Here is a 23576-nt window from a genome sequence, read left to right on the forward strand (position 1 = left end):
AGTGCTATAAGGCAACATATAAGCACACTTTTTTCTTTTATAACATAAAACACTGCCAGTTCTCTATATAGAAAGACTGAAAAATAGGCACTTGCTAATGGCACACATTCATAGGCTCTTGCCAGAGCAGTGCCTATCTTAAACTTCCAGCTAATTCACAGTTCTGCCTTTAGGGCCTACCCAGACAGGGGGATTTGGAGTAGGTTTTTAGAACTTAAGAGGTTCTTATCTTCAGTGCAATCTATTTTATCTCTCACTTGAGTGCTCTTTCTGTTCACACTATAGGTTATTCTTCTCCTTTGAGAAGGGTCCACACAAGTCATTGGATGGCCAGTTTATCCATGGTAAGTGTTCCTGGTTTACTTGTGAGTAAGGGTTACCCATTTACTCACAAGTAAGCAGGCAGAAGCAGAGGGCAGTGGAGGCAGGTTAAGCTTGCAGTAGCAGTTCTGGCACAAGGGGGAAACATTGGGGAGACAGAAGAGAGGTAAGCTCCCATTTCCCCTGCTTTTCTCCTTAGCTGGGGCTCTGCTGCCTTGTGGGGGAGGAGCCCATGGAGTCCACATAACCCTCTTTCCAACAGTTGTCATTCAGCTGGCTGCAGAGGCTTTCTTTTTGTTGAATGAAGCAAGTTGCACATCAAAAGAGCAAAGCATCAACCTAGTATGGTACTAGAACTGTGTTGGATCGTTTATGGAGTTTTTTTTTTTTTAAAAAGGAAGACAAAAATAGAGGAGAAAGTTTCTTTGCCCTCCCTTTTAATGCCACAACCCACTTATTACCTCATAGGGTTGTCACCTCAGATGAAACTGCCCACAGCTCCATTTGAGTGTGAGCTAACCATCCACACAGGCTCCACAATGAATAATTAGCAATGATAGGAATTCGCAAGTCATGACTCTCTATAGAGTCTGACTTAAGTCTCTCCAGCAACTAGACTTAGACTCAGCTTGGGTTTTTTTTTGAGGGGACTTGACAAGCAACTCAGACTCATTTTATCTGAGCTGCATTGTGGAGTCCCTATGGGCCTGCCCCCACCACCTGCTCTAATCATTACATTGCATTGGCTATCAGTGCTAGCTGCTTATTAGGATTTTATGTACAAGACCGGTTGTGATGATGTTAAAGTTCTTTGTCACATAAGCTGCAGCATAAATTTCAGTTGTTTGTCCAGCCTCCAATTACTATGATGGAAACATGTTCCTTGTTTTGACAAGGAAGTGAACTCTGGACCTTTCTGCTTGTAAAAGTGTGCAATTTAGTAAGATCACAGACCGTATTCTTTTGAGAGAAGAAAAACATCAAAGGATCTGGTTGGCCATGGTAGATCTTGCCATTGAGAAAGACTATTTTGAACTTGATGACTACTGACGCCTCTTCTAAGCCCCCAAATTCACCACGGTTACATTTCCATTAGTCATGTACCCATTTCCCCCTGTCAGTTACTCATGACTGTGCATATGCTCTTTAGGTTACAGTTGGTTACATCATGTCTTTCCTGTGGCAGAGCTGGGAGAGGGGTGAGAAAGTCCAGCTGGGGGAAGCAGAAGTAAAGCTATGGAAGCCTGAAAAAGTAACTTTTTTTTACCATTCCCCCAAACACCCCAATCAGTATAACTATTTGTCATGTTGGCTAGGATGTTTTGGGAATGTTTCAAAAACGCTATCGAAAACTGTGCCACAGAGTAAGAATCAGAAATTTTGCAAGAAATATGAATTAGAATGTAAGACATGGGACCACAAAAGGGCCAGCTGAGCACCAGAGTAAGGAAAGGAGAGAACTTCAAGGCAAATCTGCCATAGGGAAACATGCCTATCCTCTAAGACAGTGGTTCTTAACCTTGGGTTACTCAGGTGTTTTTGGACTGCAACTCCCAGAAGCCTTCACCACCAGCTGTGCTGGCTGGGGTTTCTGGGAGTTGCAGTTCAAAAACACCTGAGTAACCCAAGGTTAAGAACCACTGCTCTAAGACTATGTGGGAAAGGGTTTATACAATCAACAAGCAGCCTGGCTGGTTTGCTCCTGTACTTTTAAGCCTGATTTGTAGAAAGCAGTAGGTAGCAATTTTCATGGAGATTAATAGCAGCATGACCAGGAGATGCAGCTGCAGAAGGTCTCATCGGCTAGTAGGTCTCTAATGATTTGTAGCTCATCAGCAAAGATTTCTACTCAGTTTGCAGGAATGGTCCACAAGCCCTGTGCATGAATGGGAGAGAGAATAAGTGCCCCTTTTCATCCCATGTTTTGAAGCCAACTAGACTTGCAACTGATTATCTCTCCCCCCCACCCCCAAACCTTACACACTGGTGATGGACTATGATTTACCTCACCTGACAAAGGAGGAGGCCACTTTAGGAAGTGCAGGTCATTCAGACTGTGTGAATAGTGCTTATTGTGTGGTGCCAGAGTTTAGGACTATAGCCAAAGTGTAAGTCTTGGTGTAATGAAGGGCTATAAAGAAAAACTGAGCTGCTTTCATACTTGAAATGTGCCTGGGAAAGGCACAATCCCAAGACCACTTTTTCAAAAGAAAACAAATCTAGAGATGGATCATCTTTGTTCTCTGGAGAAAAATTTTAAGCACGTAAACTAAAATCTCTGGGCAATGACCTTGTCCTGATAAACTATACAGGCTGCAATGAAAGGCTGCATATCTGTTTAAGATGATCTGGCTCCTGTTCAAGTCTGTTCCTCTAAAGTTGATTTCTGTTTAAAATGCCTCTAAACTGAGAGGCTGGGAACAGTGGGCCTCCCGCCATCTTTTATCTTAGTTTTTGCTGGCTGGGATTTCTGGGAGAGGATGTCCAAAATATCTGGAGATCAAACCTGGGTTCCTGGATGGTGTTCCACCACAACTTCCCTGATTACTCGATAAATTCACTGAGGTTTCTGGAACTCAAAGCCTAATAACCTCTAAGATGTAAAGCTTGGGAATCATCACCTTACTACCGTCATCGTGCTGTATTCAAGAGTACTTTTTTTTCCATATTCAGGTGTGAAGCTTGTTTTTCAAGGGCAAAGCCTGGACAGAGGATTTTAGATTATAGTTCACATCCCACCTTAAGAAAACTACTTATGGCAAGTTACAGTTATTCTACTTTATTTTAAAACAGACTATGAAGAATAAAACATATTTTGGCAAAATACAGTATACTAAATTTAATAGTTTGTATATCTTTGTGTAATCTTAAATGTGAATGAACTTTATGGATTAACGAGTCTAGCCCCTATCAAGGAGGCACAGTTGGGAATTAACTCTCAGCTTCTAGCTCTGCAGCTGGATGCCTAAAGCACTGAGCTATCCAGCTGTCACAGGAGCAAATATCTGCTCCTTACCTGAGGGCTATTTCAAACAATATACGTACTTTGTAAAATTGTGTACAACAAGTAGATTTTATTTTTTAATTACATTTCTATTATCCAGTGAGCTCATGTACATTGAGGACCATTGTTTTCTGCTAGTTTATCTCCACAATAATTGTGTAAGATAAGCCTGGCTTATACAGAATGCTGGCCTAAAGTCACCCAGAGAGTTTAATTACATGGTTGGCTGAAGAACTCATTTCTTTTTTGTCCCAAGTGCTCTAACCAAGACATCCCACTGGTAAGATGTGGGTCGTCTCACCTTCCTCACAAACACTGCTACACTCACAGGTCCAAACATACAGACACAGATGTAGCCTTGAAATAAGGCAAGGTATCCTAGTTAGTGAATTTGGGACACCAATGATAACAGTAGCGTAAGGAATGCATCTAACCCACATCACAACTAGCATGTGCCTGAAAGCCTCCCATCCCCCTCTTCTAAATTAACTTAATATCAGTAATTTAATATCATTACTCCAATTAACTAAATATCACTAACTTTTAAAAAAAGGCTGGTGCTATTTGGACTTTCCATTTCAGACTCCAAAATATTTAGGACACCTCACATGTTCGAGACAGTTTAAACGGTTCAGTGGTAGAATAGGGAGGTTACTCTTCATAGCCACAGCTCCGTCCACGCTCACACGCCTTGCAGGACGTTTAGAGAGGAAAAGTTACGTGTCAGAGAGAGATTTTCCTCCAAGTATGTGTGAATCAGGGTGCGAGCCCAGTAGCCAGGCGCAGCGTTACCTCAGGATGGTAATATCCGAGCGCCCTATGCTAGCAGAATGCGAATACTTTGGCTTTACTATCCAGAATTCTCCACAAAAAGCCCTTAATAAAAACGCTTATCTCCTCTTCCCTTATCAACTGACGCCGCCCTCGAACAATTCAGTGCTCTCCCAGAAATTAACAAAAAACACTACCGAATAGGGAATATTGCGCGAGGTAATCCACACGAGGGTCAGTATCCGCCTTTTCTCCAGCTGGGGGGGAGTCACCCCGAGGGGGAGTAGTTTATGTCTGTGTGTCCCTTTCCAGCGGTGGGACGAGGCTGGGGCCAGGGCGGAGCTACCGCTTTCTCACTCTGAGTTACAGAGAGGCCAGGAAAGTACTGTAATTCAAACGCCACGCCTGCGTTGGGAAAGAGGAGGAGTTGTACCTGGAGATCGGTAGCAGAGCGAGGGTGGAGCCCTTCTTGCTACTTGCCCGAGCCCATGTTGAGCAGGAAGAAATCGCTCAGCAGCCCCTCCTGAGGAACCCGACACGCCTGCCTGCGGCGCGATCCACCAGTGAAGGGGAAGGTGTATAGTAGGGTCGCGTGCGGCCGGAGCTGGAGTTAGAAGGGCTCGGCGCTGCGGCCGTCGGGGAGGGGCGGTTGCGCGTCCATGGCTCCCGACCGGCGGATCGTGCGGCTGCTGCTGCTCACCAAACTCCTACTAGCTCTGGAACTGATCCTACAAGGAGCAGGTAACCGGGAGCCTAATGGCTCCAAACACAGTTTCTGGCAAATCCGATATTAAGCTGAAAGGAAAAAGGGAAGCCCACCCTGCTTTTTCCGGAACCGTGTGAAAGTCGAGCGTTTTGGTGGGTGCGTGTTTGAGGTGTGTAGTCTGTGAGTCCAAATTTAAGAATGGAAGCTGATAAAGTGGCCTGCTGGTTCCGCTTCAGGTATGGCTGATAAGCTTCCTCGCTTCTAGTATAGCATGTTGGTTGGCGCGCGGAGGGGGCGGGTGGAGCAGAAAAAAGAATATTTGCAGGCAAGTGGTTGGGAAAGGGCTGGTCTTGAAGTACAGAGAAGAAGCTCCTGCTCATTGTTTCCTTTGGGCGCGCCCCCTTTGGAGACGTGATCAGACCACTTCGAGTTACGGTAGCTTGGATCTGGGATTGATCTTGTTTACAGTAGGCTCACTGAGATAAATGGGACAAATAAGTCGTTCCTGAGTTAAAACCCAGGGATTTCACCAGGCGTCTTCTAGGAATAACCTTATCCCATCCGTTGAAACTTTTGGAGTCACAGAAGTAGGCAGCTAAAGGTTAGAGTCTAAGTTGTGCGAATAGATGGATCTTGACCTTCTATTAAATGATGCATCCAGAATCTGAACTGATTGGTTTCTGGTTGTCCTTAAAACCAACGATGTCTTTACAAGGCATATTACTGTTGTTTTGGGCTAATTTCAGTGCTCCTGCAGATGTAATTATGTTACTTTTCTTGCCTGCCAGGGCAGGGGAATCTGTGGGTCTCCAGATGTGGTAGAGCTCCAGTTCCCGTTGGCTCTAGCCAGCCGGACAATACTGGTGATGGACATACTAGTTCATGAACATGGGGTGGGCCAAAAGGTTCCCATTCTGTTTTATGTTCTTGTTCTGTTATCATCCCTACGAATTATGCCTTCTGCGTAGAGTGGCAGTCTTTTAATGGGAGGCTCTGACAGCTAGATCCTGGGCAGGTTCACATTGATGTTAATCGTGGTGGATATTTACAAGGGGAGGAAAAGCAATTGCATGTAGAAGGCTCTAGTTACAACTTTGGAAATCTTCAGGAGTGTAATATACCTTTCTCTGAAGCTTCACAACTGTTGCTGGACTATGCTGGACTACATAAGAGGCAACTAAGGCACTTTGGATTTGGGGGGGCCTGCAGCTCCCATTGTGGGTCTAGGAGGATGTCAGGGTTCAGATCCCTGCACAGCCATGGAAACTCACGGGAAGCGTGTAACTGGTAAAACCATTCCTTAAACATTTCACTTACTTTGCAAACCTTGTTAGGGTCACTATAGGTCAGCTCTGGCTTGATGGCACATGACAGAACAAACAGCTCCCATCAGTCTTAGCCAGCATAGTCAATCATGGGAATTATGGGAGTTGTAGTTAAAAAAAAAAAAAACAGGAGCACAACAGTTGCCTATCCCTGACCTCTGTAAAATAAGCACATAAGAGAAGGTGCTTCGTACATCCACATAAAGGATTAGTTTCCTGGAAAATAGGTTTAAGAGGACTACTGTGGTCCGGTGGCTCACTCTTCTATACACTCCAAGCATTAACTTCCATACTAATTAAAACAGCTTTCTAGTATTATATTTATATTTGTCATTGCCCAAGAGGCTTCTTAACTTCACCACCCCCCCCCCCAGGTGCACTGGATACAGCAAAAAATGATAGGCTACCCTGTTATCTCCCAAAAGAACTCACACCTGAAGTTAGATAGACAGTGATAGTTTTAGCCAGTGCTTTTCTGTAAACAGATGTGTATTCTTATCTCAGTCATTGTGATTTTTTTTCAAATGGACAAGATGGGTAGCTTAATCTGAGAGTTGACAATGTCCTCACAGATCCAGAGCAGTCACTGTGGCAGTTTAGGGTATGCTAGGTGGCTGAAAATGGACTTTATTGCCACATATGTTCACTCACATCAATCAGAGACACTTTTCAGTATCCCGAAGTTGACAGGTTGCTACATGGCAGAGGACTTTAAGCAAGGGTCCCATATAGAAACTTCTCATGGCACTTCAATACCATATGAATCGCACCACCTCTTCTCACATCTCGGTACTCTAAAAAACCTTTTTATGTGTAATATGGCAGTTTTTCTTCACTCTGGGATATTTGCTAATACTGTATATTAAAAGTTGTCATCAAGTGACATTGAAACTGGTCTCTTCTCATGTGATGTTTGAACTCTCATGTTCTGAACAACAAGACAGTTTGAAGACACCTCATGTGTGAAGCAAAGGAGATGTTATTATCTTTCTTGGTATAATTCTTCAAAGACTTCTTGGGGATGATTCCTTGTTGATATACTATAGGTCAGCGATGATGAACCGATGGCACAAGTGCCACAGCTGGCATGCGGAGCTCTTTCTGTCAGCACGCAAGCCATAAGTCGCTGGATTGCTTCCCCCCCCCCCAACTGCTAAACCTGAGCAGGCACTGCAAATGCGGTGCTGGTGCCCGGAAAGGCGGTGGGTCACGATCTGGAGCAGCTGGTGGTGGATCTGGAGTGGTGTCTCGAGGCACCTCAGTGCCCGGGATTCCCCCTTCTGCCACCACTTCTGGTTCCACCGCTGGCACAGCACACCGCCCACTGTTCCCCTCCCAGTTTGGGCACGTGAGCTCAAAAAGGTTCATGACCACTGCTATAGGTAAAGGTAAAGGTTCCCCTTGACATTTAGTCCAGTCGTGTCTGACTGTAGGGCACGGTGCTCATTCCCAGTTTCCAAGCCATAGAGCCGCCGTTTGTCCGAAGACAGTTTCCATGGTCACGTGGCCAGTGCAACTAGACATGGAACACTGTTACCTTCCCACCGAGGTGGTACCACTTTACCTGCTCTCATTTTTACATGCTTTCAAACTCCTGGGTTGGCAGGCGTTGGGACAAGTGACAGGAGCTCACTCAGGACTGCTGGCCTTCCAACTTTGCAGCACAGAGGCTTCTGCGGTTTAACCCCCAGCACCACCATGTCCCTTGCTGATATACTATAGTGACGTAGTAATTGATCCAGGTCTGATCTGATGTCAGCATACCATTGGGGTATCCTATCCTTAGTGAGTCCTATGCATTCAAGATGGGCTTCTGAACAGTGACCACTGACAATACCCTATTTATCAAAGATCATTGCGTTAGAAGTACAGTATCGTCAGTCTAGAACAGGAGTGGGTAACCATGTTTCTTCAGATGTTAAACCTGAGTTCCTATTAGTCCCAGCCAGCAAGGCTAATGGCCAAGAGCACTGTAATCAACAATGTACAGGAGAGCCTCTGCATATGAAGTGGGAATAATGCACACTGTATGCACAGGTGGTTCTACAAAGCTTTAAATATATTAAATTTTAAAATATCTTTAAAATCTTAAAAATCTTTTATGTATAATATTATGTATTATGTATAAAATTAAAAATTTAAGTTAAAAATTTAAGTAAAATTTAACATCTTTAAATTTATGTAAATATAGCATATATAATTATTGTTGTATGTAATTTGAGTTGATTATTGATTTGTGAAGGTATTCCATATTTCAAGGGAAGAGTAGCACACCCAGTTTGTATGCTAATATGCTTAGATGTTGCTTTAAAAATCAGAATATTTTCTCCATAGAATGCTTTGAGGAACAAAACGAGAGTGAATTTCCTCTCGTTTTGTTGTGTCAATTTTTCTGTCCTAAAAAATGAACAGTTTTCTTGCAACATGCAGTTGATGTTACTCATCCAAGTAGACCCACTGGAGTAATCGGAGCAGCCAGTAATTACCATTTCCTGCAGAGAGAGGCAGGAAATGGTGATTATTGACTGGTCCCTTCTTCTCATTGCTACTTTTGCACCACTGGCTTTTCTCTGGATACAAATGCTTATCATGTTGTCCATCTCAGTAAGTTTACTCAAGCTTATTGAGAACATCCAGATTCCTGGCTCTTCTAGAGAAGTGGGCTTTTAATCAATCCCTAAAGCCTTTTTACTGATAAGAATGTATTTAGCAAAGCAGAGGCAGAGCCTGATATATTTGCATGGCCACAAATCTAAACAAAGCTACTTTAATGCTTTAATGACTCCAATAAAACTATTTTTGAAGTTCTGTTCCTGTAAAATAATTGTAGAATTAGAAATGATTGTGTGCAGTGGAGGCTGTTGCCAGTGAGTGTGAGGATTTAAATTAAAAAATTGAACCTTCACCAGGGATGGGTTCCAACAAGCATCATTGTTTAACATGGTTGTGGTTTGTGCTCCAGCAAAAAGCATAGCTAAATGTTGACTAAATAGTCCAGACAGCTTTGTGATTAAGCTCTGGAATTATTCTGTCTAAAATTCCAATTGGATGTGACCTATTTTGCTGGAAGCTTTTGGAACTTGTTCTCTGAATATTTATCTTCTTATAGATAATAAATAAGAGGCATTCCAATTCAGACCAAAGGGCTTTTAACCCATTTCCCAATGTGGGCAGCTAGGTCCTTTGGGAAGAAAAAAAAAGCAAAGCATGGGAAATGTTCTCTTCCTCCCCAGTGACTGTTTCAAGGACAAGCTGTTTCTAAACCTAGAAGTCCATCAGTTACAACAAAGTTGTTCAAAAGAGCAACTGTACCCATAGGAACCAGTATGGTATTATGCATGGAATGCTGGATTAGAACTTGGGTGGCCTAGTTTTGAATCCACACCGAAAACCTAGTGCAGAATGGTAATGGTAAACCACTTCTTGAATATCTCACGTACTTTGGAAACTGTGTTAGAATCACCTGAAGTTGGACACAACTTGATGTTGGATATAACAATGGTTATATATGTAAAAAATCTTCCTGGACATTAAGATTGGTAAAGGCAGTGCCATCTTGTACAGTTTTCTTACCTCCTAGCCAAGGTTCATGATTATAAGTTCTTGTGTATGAGTATGGGCCTGAAAGGAGTGTGATTTCACCTGGATTGTAAGCTGCCTTGGGTTCTTTTTAAGGAGGAAGGCGGGATACAAATACTTTAAATAAATAAAGTGGATGAAACATGAATTCTGAGTTATAGAGTACTATCTGTAAGATTTTATTGATTTTGATAATTTTTAATTTACTAACCATCTCAAATGTTGAAAATGGGGTGAAATGCAATTCAAACAATTTATTTAGCTCTTGCACAGCTGCTTCTCAACTAGCTTTGGATAGCTACCTTGTATTTTGCAAAATATCTTTTCTGGCTCTTCTAGAGCTTGGGAACATCTGTCATTTGGTGTACCACTCCGTGAATTCCCCAGCCAGCCAGTGACCATGGTGATATAAGGATTCTGGGAGTTGTAATTCAGAAGGTAGCTTTCCCAAGTTCTCATTTTTATCTGACTCTTCTGTTTTGGGCAAAATTCCTAACCACCAACATTATAAAACTGGCCCCAAGCTATTTTGTGTTATGTGGAGTCACAAAGCAGTCGAATGACTAGATGGGCGGGATATAAATAAATAAATAAATAAATAAATAAATAAATAAATAAATAAATAAATAAATAAATAAATATGGTTTGCTATTGGTGTCTTTGTTACAACTATTGCTTGAAAATTCAGCTAAAACAAAGTAGACATTCTGTAGAACTTAATCTTGTAGTTTTCTTAGTGTCTGCTTGCTCTTGCTCTGTTGGCTTGACAGAAAGCTGTTGGGTTTCTTTATTAATTTAAAGGTGAAGATTGTCAAGCTAGTTCTCTTAGATCATCTCTTCCCCATGGCCTGTCACACACTCTTCACAATAGTCTGGTTATTTATTTATTTATTATTTGATTTCTACCCTGCCCCTCTAGACAGAGTCTACTCGGGGTGGCTTACAAGCGGTTATAAAACATCATTAAAAGTCATCAAAGCAATCACATAATCAAATCAAAAAATTTAAAAGTTCAAGATGGGGAAAAGGAAAACTAAAGAGAAGAAATCAAGTGTTGGCTGGAGGGAAGGCCTACCTAAAGAGCCAAATCTTTAACTGACTATTAAAAACACCCAGCGAGAGTGCCAGGGTGATTTCCAATGGCAAGGTGTTCCATAGATGAGGGGCCACTGCCAAGAAGGCCCGGTTTCTTGTTCTTGCCTTCTGGGCCTCTCTCAGCGTTAGGCCCCTCAGCCATCTTTCCTGGCTAAAACGAGTGACTCGGGTAGATCTAGGTGGGAGAAGGTATTCCACCATGTATTGATTTCCTAAACCACTTAGGGCTTTATAAATCATCATTAACATTTTGAAGTGGATGCGGAAAAGAATGAGAAGGTGGCCAGGGTGGGAGTGATATGCTGGTATTTTCTCGTCCCAGTGAGAAGTCTGGCTGCTGCATTTTGCACCATTTGAATTTTCCGCAACAGCCTCAAAGGTAGCCTCATGTAGAGTGCATTACAGTGGTCTAATCTTGAGATTACGAGTGCATGGACCAGAGTGGTGAGCACCCCAGAATCAAGATAGGGAAGCAGCTGGGCTATCCACCACAGATAGAAATAGGCGGAGCAGACCACTAACGCCACCTGGGTCTCCATGGTGAGCACCAGGTCCAGATGTACTCCCAAGCTGCGAACCTCACTCTTTGCGGTGAAAATCACCCCCCCAAAAGAGAGGGAGTTTCCCAAACCGCAGATGGAGGGGCCACCCACCCTCAGGACCTCTGTCTTGTTCAGGTTCAGCCTCAGTCCATTCTCCTGCATCCACCGCAGTACAGCCTCGAGGCAGCTCTCAAGGGACAAAAAGGCATCCACTGAGGAAGGTGAAAAAAATATGTAGAGCTGTGTGTCATCAGCATACTGATGGCACGAGGCCCCACACCCCCTGATTACCCCTCCCACGGTCTCATATAGATGTTGAACAGCATTGGAGAGATGATCAAACCCTCCAGAACTCCACAATTGAGGCTCCATAGGGCCGAAACACTCTCTCCAAACTGGACTCGCTGAGGGCGGTCCTCCAAGAAGGATCGGAGCCAGGCAAGTGCCTATCCACCGATTCCCAACTCCAAGAGCCTCCCCAGGAGGATACTGTGGTTGACGGTATCAAAGGCCACTGAAATGTCGAGGAGGACCAACAAGGACATAGTGCCCCTGTCAGCCTTCCTCAACAGGTCATCCAACAGTGCGACCAGTGCCATTTCTGTACCATGGCGCGGCCTGAAGCCCGACTGAAATGGGTCCAGGGCATGTTCACTAAATGAGTGGGGTATGAATTTGAATGAATGAATGAATGAATGAATGAATGAATGAATGAATGAATGAATGAATGAATGAATATTTTTCAAAAGATCTTCACCACCATTCAAGTTCTTCCTTGAGCACCATGGTTCTCTACAGAGTTATTTTACTGTTGGCTCTGCCACCCTTGTCCAATCTCCAAGCTAGTTTTGCATTAATCCAAATATTGACATCTTCACAGTTCCATCCTATGAGTGTCTACTCGTTGATTCCTGCATATTTCAGTAAGTTAGATTCCTAGGTCTATGTGTGCAGGACTGCAGTTACAGTGGCAGTCTCTTCAGTGACATCATTTCCAAATGGATGAAACTGCTGTCACTTTACTCTGTTTGAGCAGCATTCCAGGAATTATAGTTAGTGTTGCTCAACCATATTTGGATACAACTGTTTTCAGTGTCTTCATTCCCCACCCCCTACCCCCAAATATAAACACTGCATATGAAGTAACATGTTACTGGGCTTCCAGTTTCAGGATGTTTATTCCAACACAAATATGCTCCAAGTATTTGTTTGAATATAAAAGTAACATCTTGTGTTGTTCTTAATTGATTATTTCATCCATAACCAAATAGTTCATTTCTACTTCTGGCTTCTAGAAATACAGAAAAAGGTCTAAGAAACACAAAGATGAAATACACACAATTTATTCTGCATCCTAATATTTCATTTAGTTAGTTACCAGAGTTCTGTGCCTCCTTCCTGCGACATAACAAAAAGCAAGGTATAATCATTCAGAAGAAATTTGTTGTTCTGAATCTTATCAGATATCCACCATTTCCTCATCAGAATTTTCATATATTCCTTTTTATGAGCTTACACTTGGTGCATTAGTGTGTGCATTACAGCCATATCCTAACTCCCGTTGAATTAACAAAAAAGAGGAAGCACTACTTTCTTTTTCCAGTACATAGAGGTACATAATTTTACTGGTGTCCATAACATTGTAATCATTCCAACTTCAGCTATATCAATGTATCCTTACAAGTAATTCACTCATGAGAATTCTATCCACTACACCACTCTATCCACTACACACCACACTGAGTATCTCCTTCCTTGCTATTGTATACGTGTTTACTTGGACTGAGCCAAATGGAACTTGGTAGGCATACTTTTAAGAGACATGTAAGGGGTACTACTGTAACTTATTTAAAAGCAGGATATCTTATTTCTTTATGCCAGAGGTGAAGACCAGTGGCTCTCTAGATGGTTTTGGACAGCAGTGTCTCCAAACCACAGCATGTGGTTGCAGCACTGGCTTTGAAAATGTAGTGGCTGCCTTCCCCGACCTTGTGCCCTCCCAACATGTTGGACAATTCTGATAACTCTGCCTGGTGGATATGGTGAGATCTGTAATGTGAGATAGCCAGAGGGCAAAAGGTTGAGGAAGGTTGTTGTAAAAGCCTACTGCAGGAAGAACTGAGAAAAGTCCCTCCCACAGCCTTTCTTTCACGTACAAAGAGCACCTAACCAGTTTGATGCAAGGTACAGAGTGTAAGAGTGCCTGCTCCGTTTTTTGTCTGATGGAAGGAATTAGTTTGAAGAAAAGCTTAGTATCTGAATTTTTGCAAAGGCTTTGTTTACCAGAGTAAACATAAGCCCTTGCCCTGGCTTCTTTGTTTGGGTCAGGCTGATAACTTCCTTGTCTTCTGTTATGTCCTTGCTTTTTGTATGTGTTGCATATTAAGCACTGCACAGAAGAGATTCTTCCTAGTATATGAAAAATACTGGAGCCACTCCTTCACCCAAGGGTGAAGATTTGCATTTCATTTGTATTTTCATCTCATTTCACCCGCTCTTGGAAATCTCTATGTCAGGTCTGTGCCGGCTTGTATACTGAGGTCTGTGTAGCTCTTTGAGGCAAACACTTCTTTGCATCTGCAGGCCTTTTAAAATGGAAATTATAGCTGCTGTAGTGGGAGGCAGGGAAACCGAGATTAATGGGACCACAGCAGGCATGGAGAGAGTTGCAGTTCCTGAGGAAGCCACTTCTAAAAAGCATCAGTGGCATGTTGTTACAGCAAATGGGGCTCTGTCTCATCTCAGACTTTGGGTATTTGCACTGAGTCAACTCTGACTCCTTCCGTACTGAAGGTGGAGGGTTATGGCCATTTCCAATCTCTTCCTGGACTGTATCTGGGTGTACGCCTGCTGATCTGCCTCTGTGTTTGTGTGTATTAATTTCTGTGCCTAGTTCTCCCAGACTCCAGAACACTGTGAATGCCTTCTACTTACACCAATCCCACTGGACACCAGTCACCACTGCTTGTTAGGCATTCTTGTTTGGCAGGGAGAAGATCGTTTATTAGTATCATGGGGAGTTTTCACCGTCCCAGGAGAAAGCGCTGGAAGAGGACATAGCAGAAAATGAAATCGTTAACTACTTTCTGCAGGCTGGCTGTGATGCTGTGCTCAGCTGTCCTGGGACTCTGAAACAAGACCCTGGATTCAAACTGAACTTCACTCATGTACAGCTTAGATCCATACTTCCTTGCTCGTGTGCAGCTACGAAGCAACTAAAGTTCTTCTTTCTAAAATCCTCTTTGCACAGTTAGTCAAATATATATCCTGGGGTGGATTAGACTCTGATTAGCCAAAGTATTGTGAAATTGTGAAATTTAGACTTGCTTCTGGGAATGGATCTGTGACTAACGTTGGCCAATATCCTATTCAGTATTTAGATGTGTACGCAGCTGCAGCTATGAAAGCTGCTGAGGAAATCTCATGAGGTCCTCGTCCTGTGCAACCAGGCACACAACTGGTATGTTGTCAGATTGATCCTGCAGCTTCCACAGCACAAATACCACACACATAAACACTATGTTATTGTCCATTACAGTTCTCTCCTTTCCCCTCTACATAGAGGAGGTATTTGCATTTTGAAAACCTGATTTATCATCATAGTTTAACATCATAAAAGGCAAAAATACCCATATTAGCTACTAAACAATATGGACTCTGCATCTTTAAGAATAATAACTAAATAAAGGGTTGTCCTGATACTGATGTTTTGAACTGAACATCATTAGTACATTGGTTTTTTGAATGTCCATTTCCCAAACAACCTGTTTCATTGTTTCCTTGATGTAATAAGCCATTGAAGTTAAACATTAAATATATAAATACAGCATTAAAAAATCATTTTGTTCCCTTCTGTGATACTTCGTATAAGTCCAATGGCTGATACAAGCTGTTTAATTACTGCTTTCATAATTAAAAGCGCCTGTGATTTGTTGCCTGTAATAGTGATCAGTCCACCTCATGCCTCTCCATCTCCTGCTTCGCCTTAACTGTTCATGCTTGTACCACAGTGACAGCTACAAAACAGTTTTGCTACTAAATCTGTTACATACTGTTACAGTTCTTTAATGGAGACTTCCATTGTAAAGAGTTCCTTTGTTTTACTTTGTAAAAGGTATTATTAATCTGCAGGGATTCTGTATTTTTTATGGCCAGGACAGCTATAACTGCTTTTGTCAGTTTGGCTGGATGCTGAATTAAAATGACACTTTCAAAAACTCCAGTAGTTATTTAATTCTTGACTTCTTTTAATTTCATTTGGAAGTGTGTGTATGTGTGTACGTGTAAGGTTTCACAATATTCTTCCCACATTTGATGTTGTGGAATGAACTATGGAAATGATTCATATGTTGTAATCATTTCCTTAGCATTTGTCAGGAGGGTTCAGCTACTTTCAGTTTGTTAATTTGCTACCCTTCTCTCTGCCAAATGTCTCATGGCATATTTTTACTGGGCATGCTTTGCTGGTAGTGCCAACAGTTTTTAAAAACTGAGGTACTGTATGTGATTTAAGCTCCATGTATACTTTTTTAAAAATAGTTATCCAGATAGTTGGTTGTTGTGGGTTTTTCGGGCTCTTTTGGCCGTGTTCTGAAGGTTGTTCTTCCTAACGTTTTGCCAGTCTCTGTGGCCAGCATCTTCAGAGGACAGCACTCTGTGCTCTGGTGTAGTTGGCTTGGGAGTGCAGTATTTATGGCTGTGAGATAGACTTTTGTCTTTTTCTGTAGATGGGTGATTAGTGTGTCTTGTTGTGGGTGTATTGTTGTGCTAAGGAGAAGAGATTATCTGTCACTGTGGTTGACGGGTGTCATTAGCTGGTCTTTTGCGTGTAGTGATCTCCTGTCCTTGTGGCTGGGTAGAGTTCGTTGACCTTTTGCACGCTGTATTTTTGAGAGCTGAGAGCCAAGTTTTGTTGAGCTTCACACTTTCCTCTTTTTTGTTGAAGTTCTGCTGGTGCCTGTGGATTTCAATGGCTTCCCTGTGCAGTCTGACGTAATGATTGCTGGTGTTGTCCAGTATTTCAGTATTTTGAAATAGAATTTCATGTCCAGCTTGTTTTAGGGCATGTTCAGCTACTGCAGATTTTTCTGGTTGTTTTAGTCTGCAGTTTCTCTCATGTTCTTTGATTCTGGTGTAGATGCTTCGTTTTGTGGTTTCAATATATACCTGGCCACAACTGCAAGGTATCCGATATACTCCTGCAGTGGTGAGGGGGTCCCTTCTGTCCTTTGCTGACCGTAACATTTGTTGTATTTTTGTGGTGGGCTTGAATACTATTTGTAGGTTGTGTTTTTTCAGAAGTTTCCCCATGCAGTCTGTGCACTTCAACACTACAACATAGAATATCCAGATACATTCTGCATATTCTATGTTGTACTGTAGTGCTAATGCCTGGAGTAAAGTTAAAGTTAGCTTCACTGGTCTCTAGATGTACCGCAAATCTTCTTGATGACATAATGAAAATGTGAAAAAATTATATAAATTATGCAGATCATAAAATGCCTTTAATTAAAAGAAAGTAGTACTGAATCTTTTCGACTCTCTCCTGTAACAGCCAAGTGACCCTCTTCACACCAAATTCTTTTTAAACCATTTTATTCATATCTAAAATACAAACTTAAAAACATTAATAATCTAAGAGATAATTAGCAAAGCAAACAAAAGAGACAGAAAAAAAGAACACAGCTAAGCATCCTTCCTCCCCTATGGATCAGAGATTTCACCGTCGTCTGGTCATCGAAATATCTTCAAGGGGATTCTGGTGAGCACTGATTCGCTATAGCCTAATTTTCCCCCTAAGTTCCTGTCTTTTTCTGGGCCCAGTTATATATCAGCTTCCAGCTTTGCTTTACAAAGTCTCTTGGCTGATCCTGTAGTGCCTCTGAAAGGATGTCTAGTTCTGCAATGTCAAATAGCTTCTTTAATAGCTCATCCATTGTTGGTGTCTCTTCATTCTTCCATTTTTGGGCCCAGAGTAACCTAGCTGCTGTGAATATATACAGTAGACTATATTTTATTTTCTTGTCAATATTTTCTGGCATTATAACAATCTCTTTTACTATTTCTCAAACCTATATCCTTTTTTTTTTTTTTTTGCTTTTTCACATGACAGCCACATATGATAATAAGTCCCTGAATTTTTTTTTTTTTTTTTTTACACTTCCAACAAACATTACTGTTACCTTCTGACATTTTTGCCACTCTTACAGGGGTAAAATGCCATCTATGAAACATATTAAGGACGTTTCCACTGAGATTCACTGGCTTAATCATTTTATGATTCTCTTTCCACATCTTTGTCCATTCGTCCATTTCAGTATTGTACCCATAATTTTTCTCATTAGTGTAAACCCATCCACTTGGACTCAAAAAAAGCCCATGGTTTTATTCTTTTTATATCTTGATTCTAATTTTAACATTGACCACCAATCTATAGCTAGACCCAGTTTCTCTAGATCTTGTTTCTCTTTTATATTCTGAGCTTTAGTTAATAAGTCTTTATATGTAAAGCTCCCTTTTGATTCAATACTTTCAAAGTGAATGCTTCTATTGGTGCTACCCATATTGGAATTTTCTTGTAGGTTTGTGTTTCAATTTTTGCTATATTAAGCAGAGTGCCTTCCTCAGAATATGTTCTGCAAAATGTGATTGTTCTTTGTATTTCCCATACCACACATATGCATGCCAACCCATTTTTTAGATCATGACCCTCCAATTTCAATAATCTTTTATTTTCTAGTGTTATCCATTCTTTTATCCAGACCATGGCACGTGTCTTATAATATAATAGCCAACTCTGTAGTCCTAGACCACCTTGTTCTTTTAAGTCTTGCAATATTCTAAGTTTTATTCTTGGTTTCTTGACCTTCCATACAAATTTCAAAATCATGCTGTCCAGATCCTTGAAGTATTTATAATTTAATTAAATTGGTAAATTTTGAAATAAAAATAATAGTTTTGGTAATATCATCATCTTTATTGTTGAGATTCTTCCCATCATAGAGGTTTGTAGCTTATTCAATTCTTCCAGGTCTTTCTGAATTTCCTTCTGTGTTATAAGATAATTTTCTTTCATCAAATTACTTGGGTTTTTTTGTATTGATAACTCCTAGATATTTCACTTTCTGTACCTCCTCAAAATTTGTTTTGATTGCCAGTCTTTCCACGTCTTCTTTCTTTATGTTTTTAGTCATGAATTTTGTTTTTTAATAATTTATTTTAAGGCCTGCAACACCTCCGAATTCTTCTATAGTTCTCACTAATTCTTCCAAACTGTCCAGAGGGTTTTCTAGTATTATTGTTAAATCATCAGCATATATGTGCAGCTTAAATTCTTCTCCTCTTATTCTGAGACCCTTAATTCCAGCATTCCCTCTTATTTGTCTGTTTAGAATTTCTAATGTTAGAATAAATAATAATGGAGAAAGTGGGCAACCCTGCCTTGTGCCTTGTTCAATTTGAATATTTTCAGTTACTTGACCATTGATTTTAATTTTGGCCTTCTGTTACCCAAATTCTTCTTTGAAGTTGGAGGAGAGCTTTGTGGATACCCTGAACTGCCAGAAAGACAAACCAGTGAATCCTAGATTAAATCAAGCCTGAACTATCTCTGGAGACAAAAGTGATGAAATTGAGGTCCTGCTTTGGAGCACATCATGAGAAGACAGAATTCTCTGAAAAAAGACAAAAATGCTGGGAAAGGTGGAAGGCATCAGGAAAAGAGGAAGGCCAAATACAGGATGGATTGACTCCCTAAAGGCACCACAGGCTTGAGTTTACCAAGAGCTGGGCAAGGAAAGGACATTTTGGAGATTGCTCATTTATGGGGTCGCCGTAAGTTGAGGGTAATGTGACAGCACATAGCAACAACAGATGGCCCCATGAGGAAGAGGACAGGGCTCTTGTACCTTTTATAGTCATATCAAAGAGGGAATTATACTGTTCATACCATAATCCTCGTTCACCTTTTTCATGTGACCATCCATGGTAGATTCTAAAACAGGGGAGGGGAGTAGGAATTGCACTAATATGAGCAAAACGTTTGGTTTTCCCTTGTTTGGGGTGGTCCCATCCCCCAGTTCCTCTGCTGTTGCTCACCCTATTCACCAGGACCTTCTGACTCCCAGCAAAGGATTTTCAGGGGCTTCATGGGGTGGGACTGTTAATTTGTGCTGACTCTTTTCTGGCCAGTCCTTCGGAAAATCCAGCCCAATAGCAAGAAGCATATCTACCAGCCCCTAGATGTGAAAGATGTCCATACTATTAATTCTTATGTAATTATTATATATTCTACAGTCAAGGAAGAAGCCAGAAATGTGCAAGCTTTAGAGTTCTCCAGAACCGTTCTTCAGAAGTTTAAATCTACATCTAAATATCAGGATGGTCTGTCTATACAGAATGAACTAATTCCTTACAGGAGTGCAGGTATCAGATCACACCTAGCAGTGCACATTGTGACAAACAGCAACAACAGCTGAAAGTACCATAGTCTGCTTTGACTCTGTCTCCAGCCTTGACTACACACAGGGAGCAGCTTCCCTGTGAGTTGGGGCAAGCTGAAAGTGCTGGGACACATGGAAGAAGCAATGTGGACAGCTGCCATGAGAGCTGGAAGCACTGATGTCTTGACATCTAGGCCAAAGTGTTAATCGTGCATATTGCCTCAGAGGTTGTGTGGTTGGGCATGACTGGAGGCCTAACTGTAATTGCAGGGCCAGACCTACCAATGGGGAAAGTGAGACAGCTGTTTCAGTTAGAGATTCCAAAAGGACATTGATTAGGGATGTTGGAGGACAGAGCGATGGATGCTATGACTCGGTGGTTTAGGTCTCTGGCTGCAAAGTCAGAGGTTGGGAGTTCAGTTTCCCACTGTGCCTTCTTGACAGGGGGTGGAGTTGATGATCCATAGAGTGCCTTCCAGCTCTGCAGTTCTAAGGTTATTCTGAGGCTATCTTCCTGCCATCAGGTATAGCAGATGCTGTCCTATTGCTAGTTTTCAAGTCAGTGTCAACTATCACAGTAAGTATATACTCTGCCCTGTTCTACTCAGCCATGCCATGTCATACTGTAATCACTCAGAGCAACTTCAGTGCATGGAATAGTGGAGAGGCAAAATTTTATTCTTGGCCTCAGGCAGGAAAATTTATTGGATGACCTCAAGCCACATGGTTGTCCCCTGTTGAATAAAAATACAGTGGTGCCTTGCTTAGCAACGATCAATTCCCTGCTTCGGGAACTGATTTTCGCTTCACGACGATCAAAAATAGCTGATCAACGGGTTTTCAGAATGTCCGCTGGGTGCTTAAAATGGCTCCCCGCTGTGCTTAGGGACGGATTCCTTGCTATACAGGCAGCGAAAATGGCCACCATATGGAGGATCTTTGCTGGATGGTGAGTTTTTAGCCCATTGGAACGCATTGAAGGGGTTTCAATGCGTTTCAGTGTGGTTTTTTTATTTCACTTTACGATGTTTTCGCTTAATGGCAATTTTCCTGGAACGGATTATCATCGTTAAGCAAGGCACCACTGTAACATGTTGTTCTAATTTGTCTGTTAAAAGGGCTAGGAAGAACTGGTACGTGGTGCCAGAATAATTGAGGGAGAAGTCATTCATGACAGCCACTAGGCCATTTTGTTCTTAGAGTTGTTCACAGTTGTATTACTCTTGACAGTTTTTCTGGGCTTCTTTGTGGAAAGAGAAGAATAGCACAAATAAAAATTGAAATGGACCAAATGTTACAATCAGATTTGTACTTTTAAAATCACTTCTGGTTTTGAGAAATATCCTTCCTGGCCAAAAACCATAGTGAAATTGTCCTTGCCACACCCTCATGTCATCAAGAGTGTCATGTACTTTTTAAATAACCAAAGATCATTTTTTGGGGATGTGGAGAGGCGTGCTTGACATTCAAGCATATGCCCCCAGGACCTCCAGAAGTTATTTGTGATGATCTGGAATGTTCCACAGGAGAGATGTGATTCAGATGCAGTTATTAGTTGAACTCAAGAGTTGGGGGATCCAGAGATTCAAGAAGTCAGATGTCATCCTGCTCAGTTGATCCCCGACATTCATATTTTCCACATGTAAGCAGATGGCACATTGGGGTGTGAGGTATAGCAGAAAGATGCTGAAGGAGGAGTTAAATAGCATTCTACTCTGTCTTTCTTTGTTCTAAAAGGAAATGGCTATAGACTTGCACTTTTTGTCTGATTACAGCCTTCTACTACCAGAAATACAAATAAAATAATTCTCACAGTACTTATATTCTCATAAATAGGCTTTGATTGGAGGTGAACTTTACCTTTCCTTATATGTGGTATTAACATGTTGTTCATACTTAGAATCATGAATATGATTTAATCTTATGTTGTTGGGGTTTATAAAGCATTAATAAAAGGAGGATAGGCATGTTTAGGCCCAAAATAGAGACAAAATTGTCTGGATTGGACAGAAGGCTCTTAAATCATAAGGAATGGATTTTGTCTCTTTAGGTGATTGCTAGTACAGGTTTCAATAAGAAGTGATGAATTCCAGTTGTGGCAGAAAAATTGTAAGTTAAGAGAAAGAAAGAATGTTGCATAGCAAGAAAGAATGCAGTGCATCTCTCTAGAACCAAAAGGGTTCTTGGTCATTTCCAGGAAAAAAACCCAGTGTGACAGGGTGATTAAAAAGTTTGACTGCAACTTTAAGAGGTCTGGGTTCTTGTCCCTACTGAGCCATAAAACTTACTCTGGGGCCATGGACTGGTCACTTTCTCTGCCTTGATCTGTTTCACACCATTACAAAGCCATATACTGTACTGTGCCTTGAGCTCATCATTACATTTATCAGTAACATTCTGCCTTACGCAGAATGTTACTGATAATAAATTCACTGATTTATTTGTATTCACTGATTCACTGGTATTCACTGATTTCTTTGATGGTGGCGTTATTGATTATGTGTTCTGTTTCTTACTGTATTTATGATTTTACTTTATCTTTGTTTACTCTGGATGTAAACAGGCCACAGTGGTGTTTATCACCAATCAATGCTGTATACAAGTTAAATGAATGAATAAATGAATGAATGTAACCAGTAAAAATAATGTAAAAACAGAGAGAAGGGGTAACTGCTTGGGTGAATGCAAGCCCTTCTGTCTTTCTCAGTATTTGTTTCCATGTCTGCCCCTTGAATAAGAAAGAGGGTAGGCTTGCCTTGGGAAAGCTGAGCTGTGTGCCTCCATCACTTCATCATCATCTAGTGTGTCATCATACCAAACCGATGATTTGTAACCCAAAGAAATTCCCTTCTTAAAAGCACAATGTGCATTTCTTGTAATCCTAACAAGGATACATGCAGAGGGAAACATAGTGGGTTTTTTTAAAGCAACACTTCATCATGAATCATACGGCTATTGCTGTACTTGAAAATCAAGCTGATAAACTGAATATTATGTTTGCTTTCTCCTAAGTCTTTTGAGCTTCAAAGATGAGTATGTTAAGATAGTTGCTTATGCTGTGGTTGTACGGATTGGAGAGTAGGGGTATTTGCTGATGTTTCCAGCTCTCAACCTCAGTCTTTGTAGATCTCTGCTTTTAGAATATTGTTTAGGTGAGCATGGAAGCAGGCTACTCTTCCCTCTGTAACAAAAAATGTGTGTGGGGGGGGGGGGAGAAGTACGGAATAGAACTAATGCAACTAAAAACAAACTCCATACAATCAGTAATACTGCCTGTAGTAACATATATATGTTAAACTCTTAATAACAGGTACAATATGTGGCGGGGGGGGGGCGTTATTTCCTGTATAGCATTTTCTGGCTCTTTTAGTATAGTTGGCCTTCTCCACATCCTTGACTCTATGAGGCTGTTCAGGATATCTCTCCCTTTAATTATAAGCCACTCATATATTCCAACATGCCAGTACACGTTCCTTATTTCCTCTTAAAGTGGCCAGTAAGTTCATTGTAGACTGTGGGCCAGAGATGTGTAGGCAATGTGGGAAACTTGATACAAGGCAGTCTGGAAGACACAGGCTGAATTCCAAAGAAACGTATGCATTTTGTTTGCTAGACTGGATGATGGAGATACAAAGCAACTAGTATTTCTCCAAGAGTTTCTGTACTTGGTGTCCCTTGGAAGCCTCTGTGAAGAGCTTCAGCTAAAAATCAAGCATTGGGTTGTGATGTTAAATGTGCCATTATGGCAATAATGTTCAAAACTCAATTTCTCTGAGAACAATGTCGTGCAAT

The 23576-nt window shown here is 41.4% G+C and overlaps 1 protein-coding gene across 2 annotated transcripts in view; it reads left to right on the top strand.

The window, feature by feature from the left end:
* The first annotated feature begins 4613 nt into the window (after positions 1 to 4613).
* The window catches only part of CDCP1 (CUB domain containing protein 1), a 40315-nt gene continuing 21352 nt past the window's right edge, over positions 4614 to 23576 (top strand). For both annotated transcript variants that reach the window (XM_020807672.3, XM_020807673.3), the window contains exon 1: positions 4614 to 4837. In XM_020807672.3, the coding sequence (XP_020663331.3) occupies positions 4756 to 4837 (82 nt within the window). In that variant the 5' untranslated portion in view covers positions 4614 to 4755. The remainder of the gene's footprint in view (positions 4838 to 23576) is intronic.

This window comes from Pogona vitticeps, chromosome 6 (assembly GCF_051106095.1).
Source record: "Pogona vitticeps strain Pit_001003342236 chromosome 6, PviZW2.1, whole genome shotgun sequence".
NCBI classification, from domain to species: domain Eukaryota; kingdom Metazoa; phylum Chordata; class Lepidosauria; order Squamata; family Agamidae; genus Pogona; species Pogona vitticeps.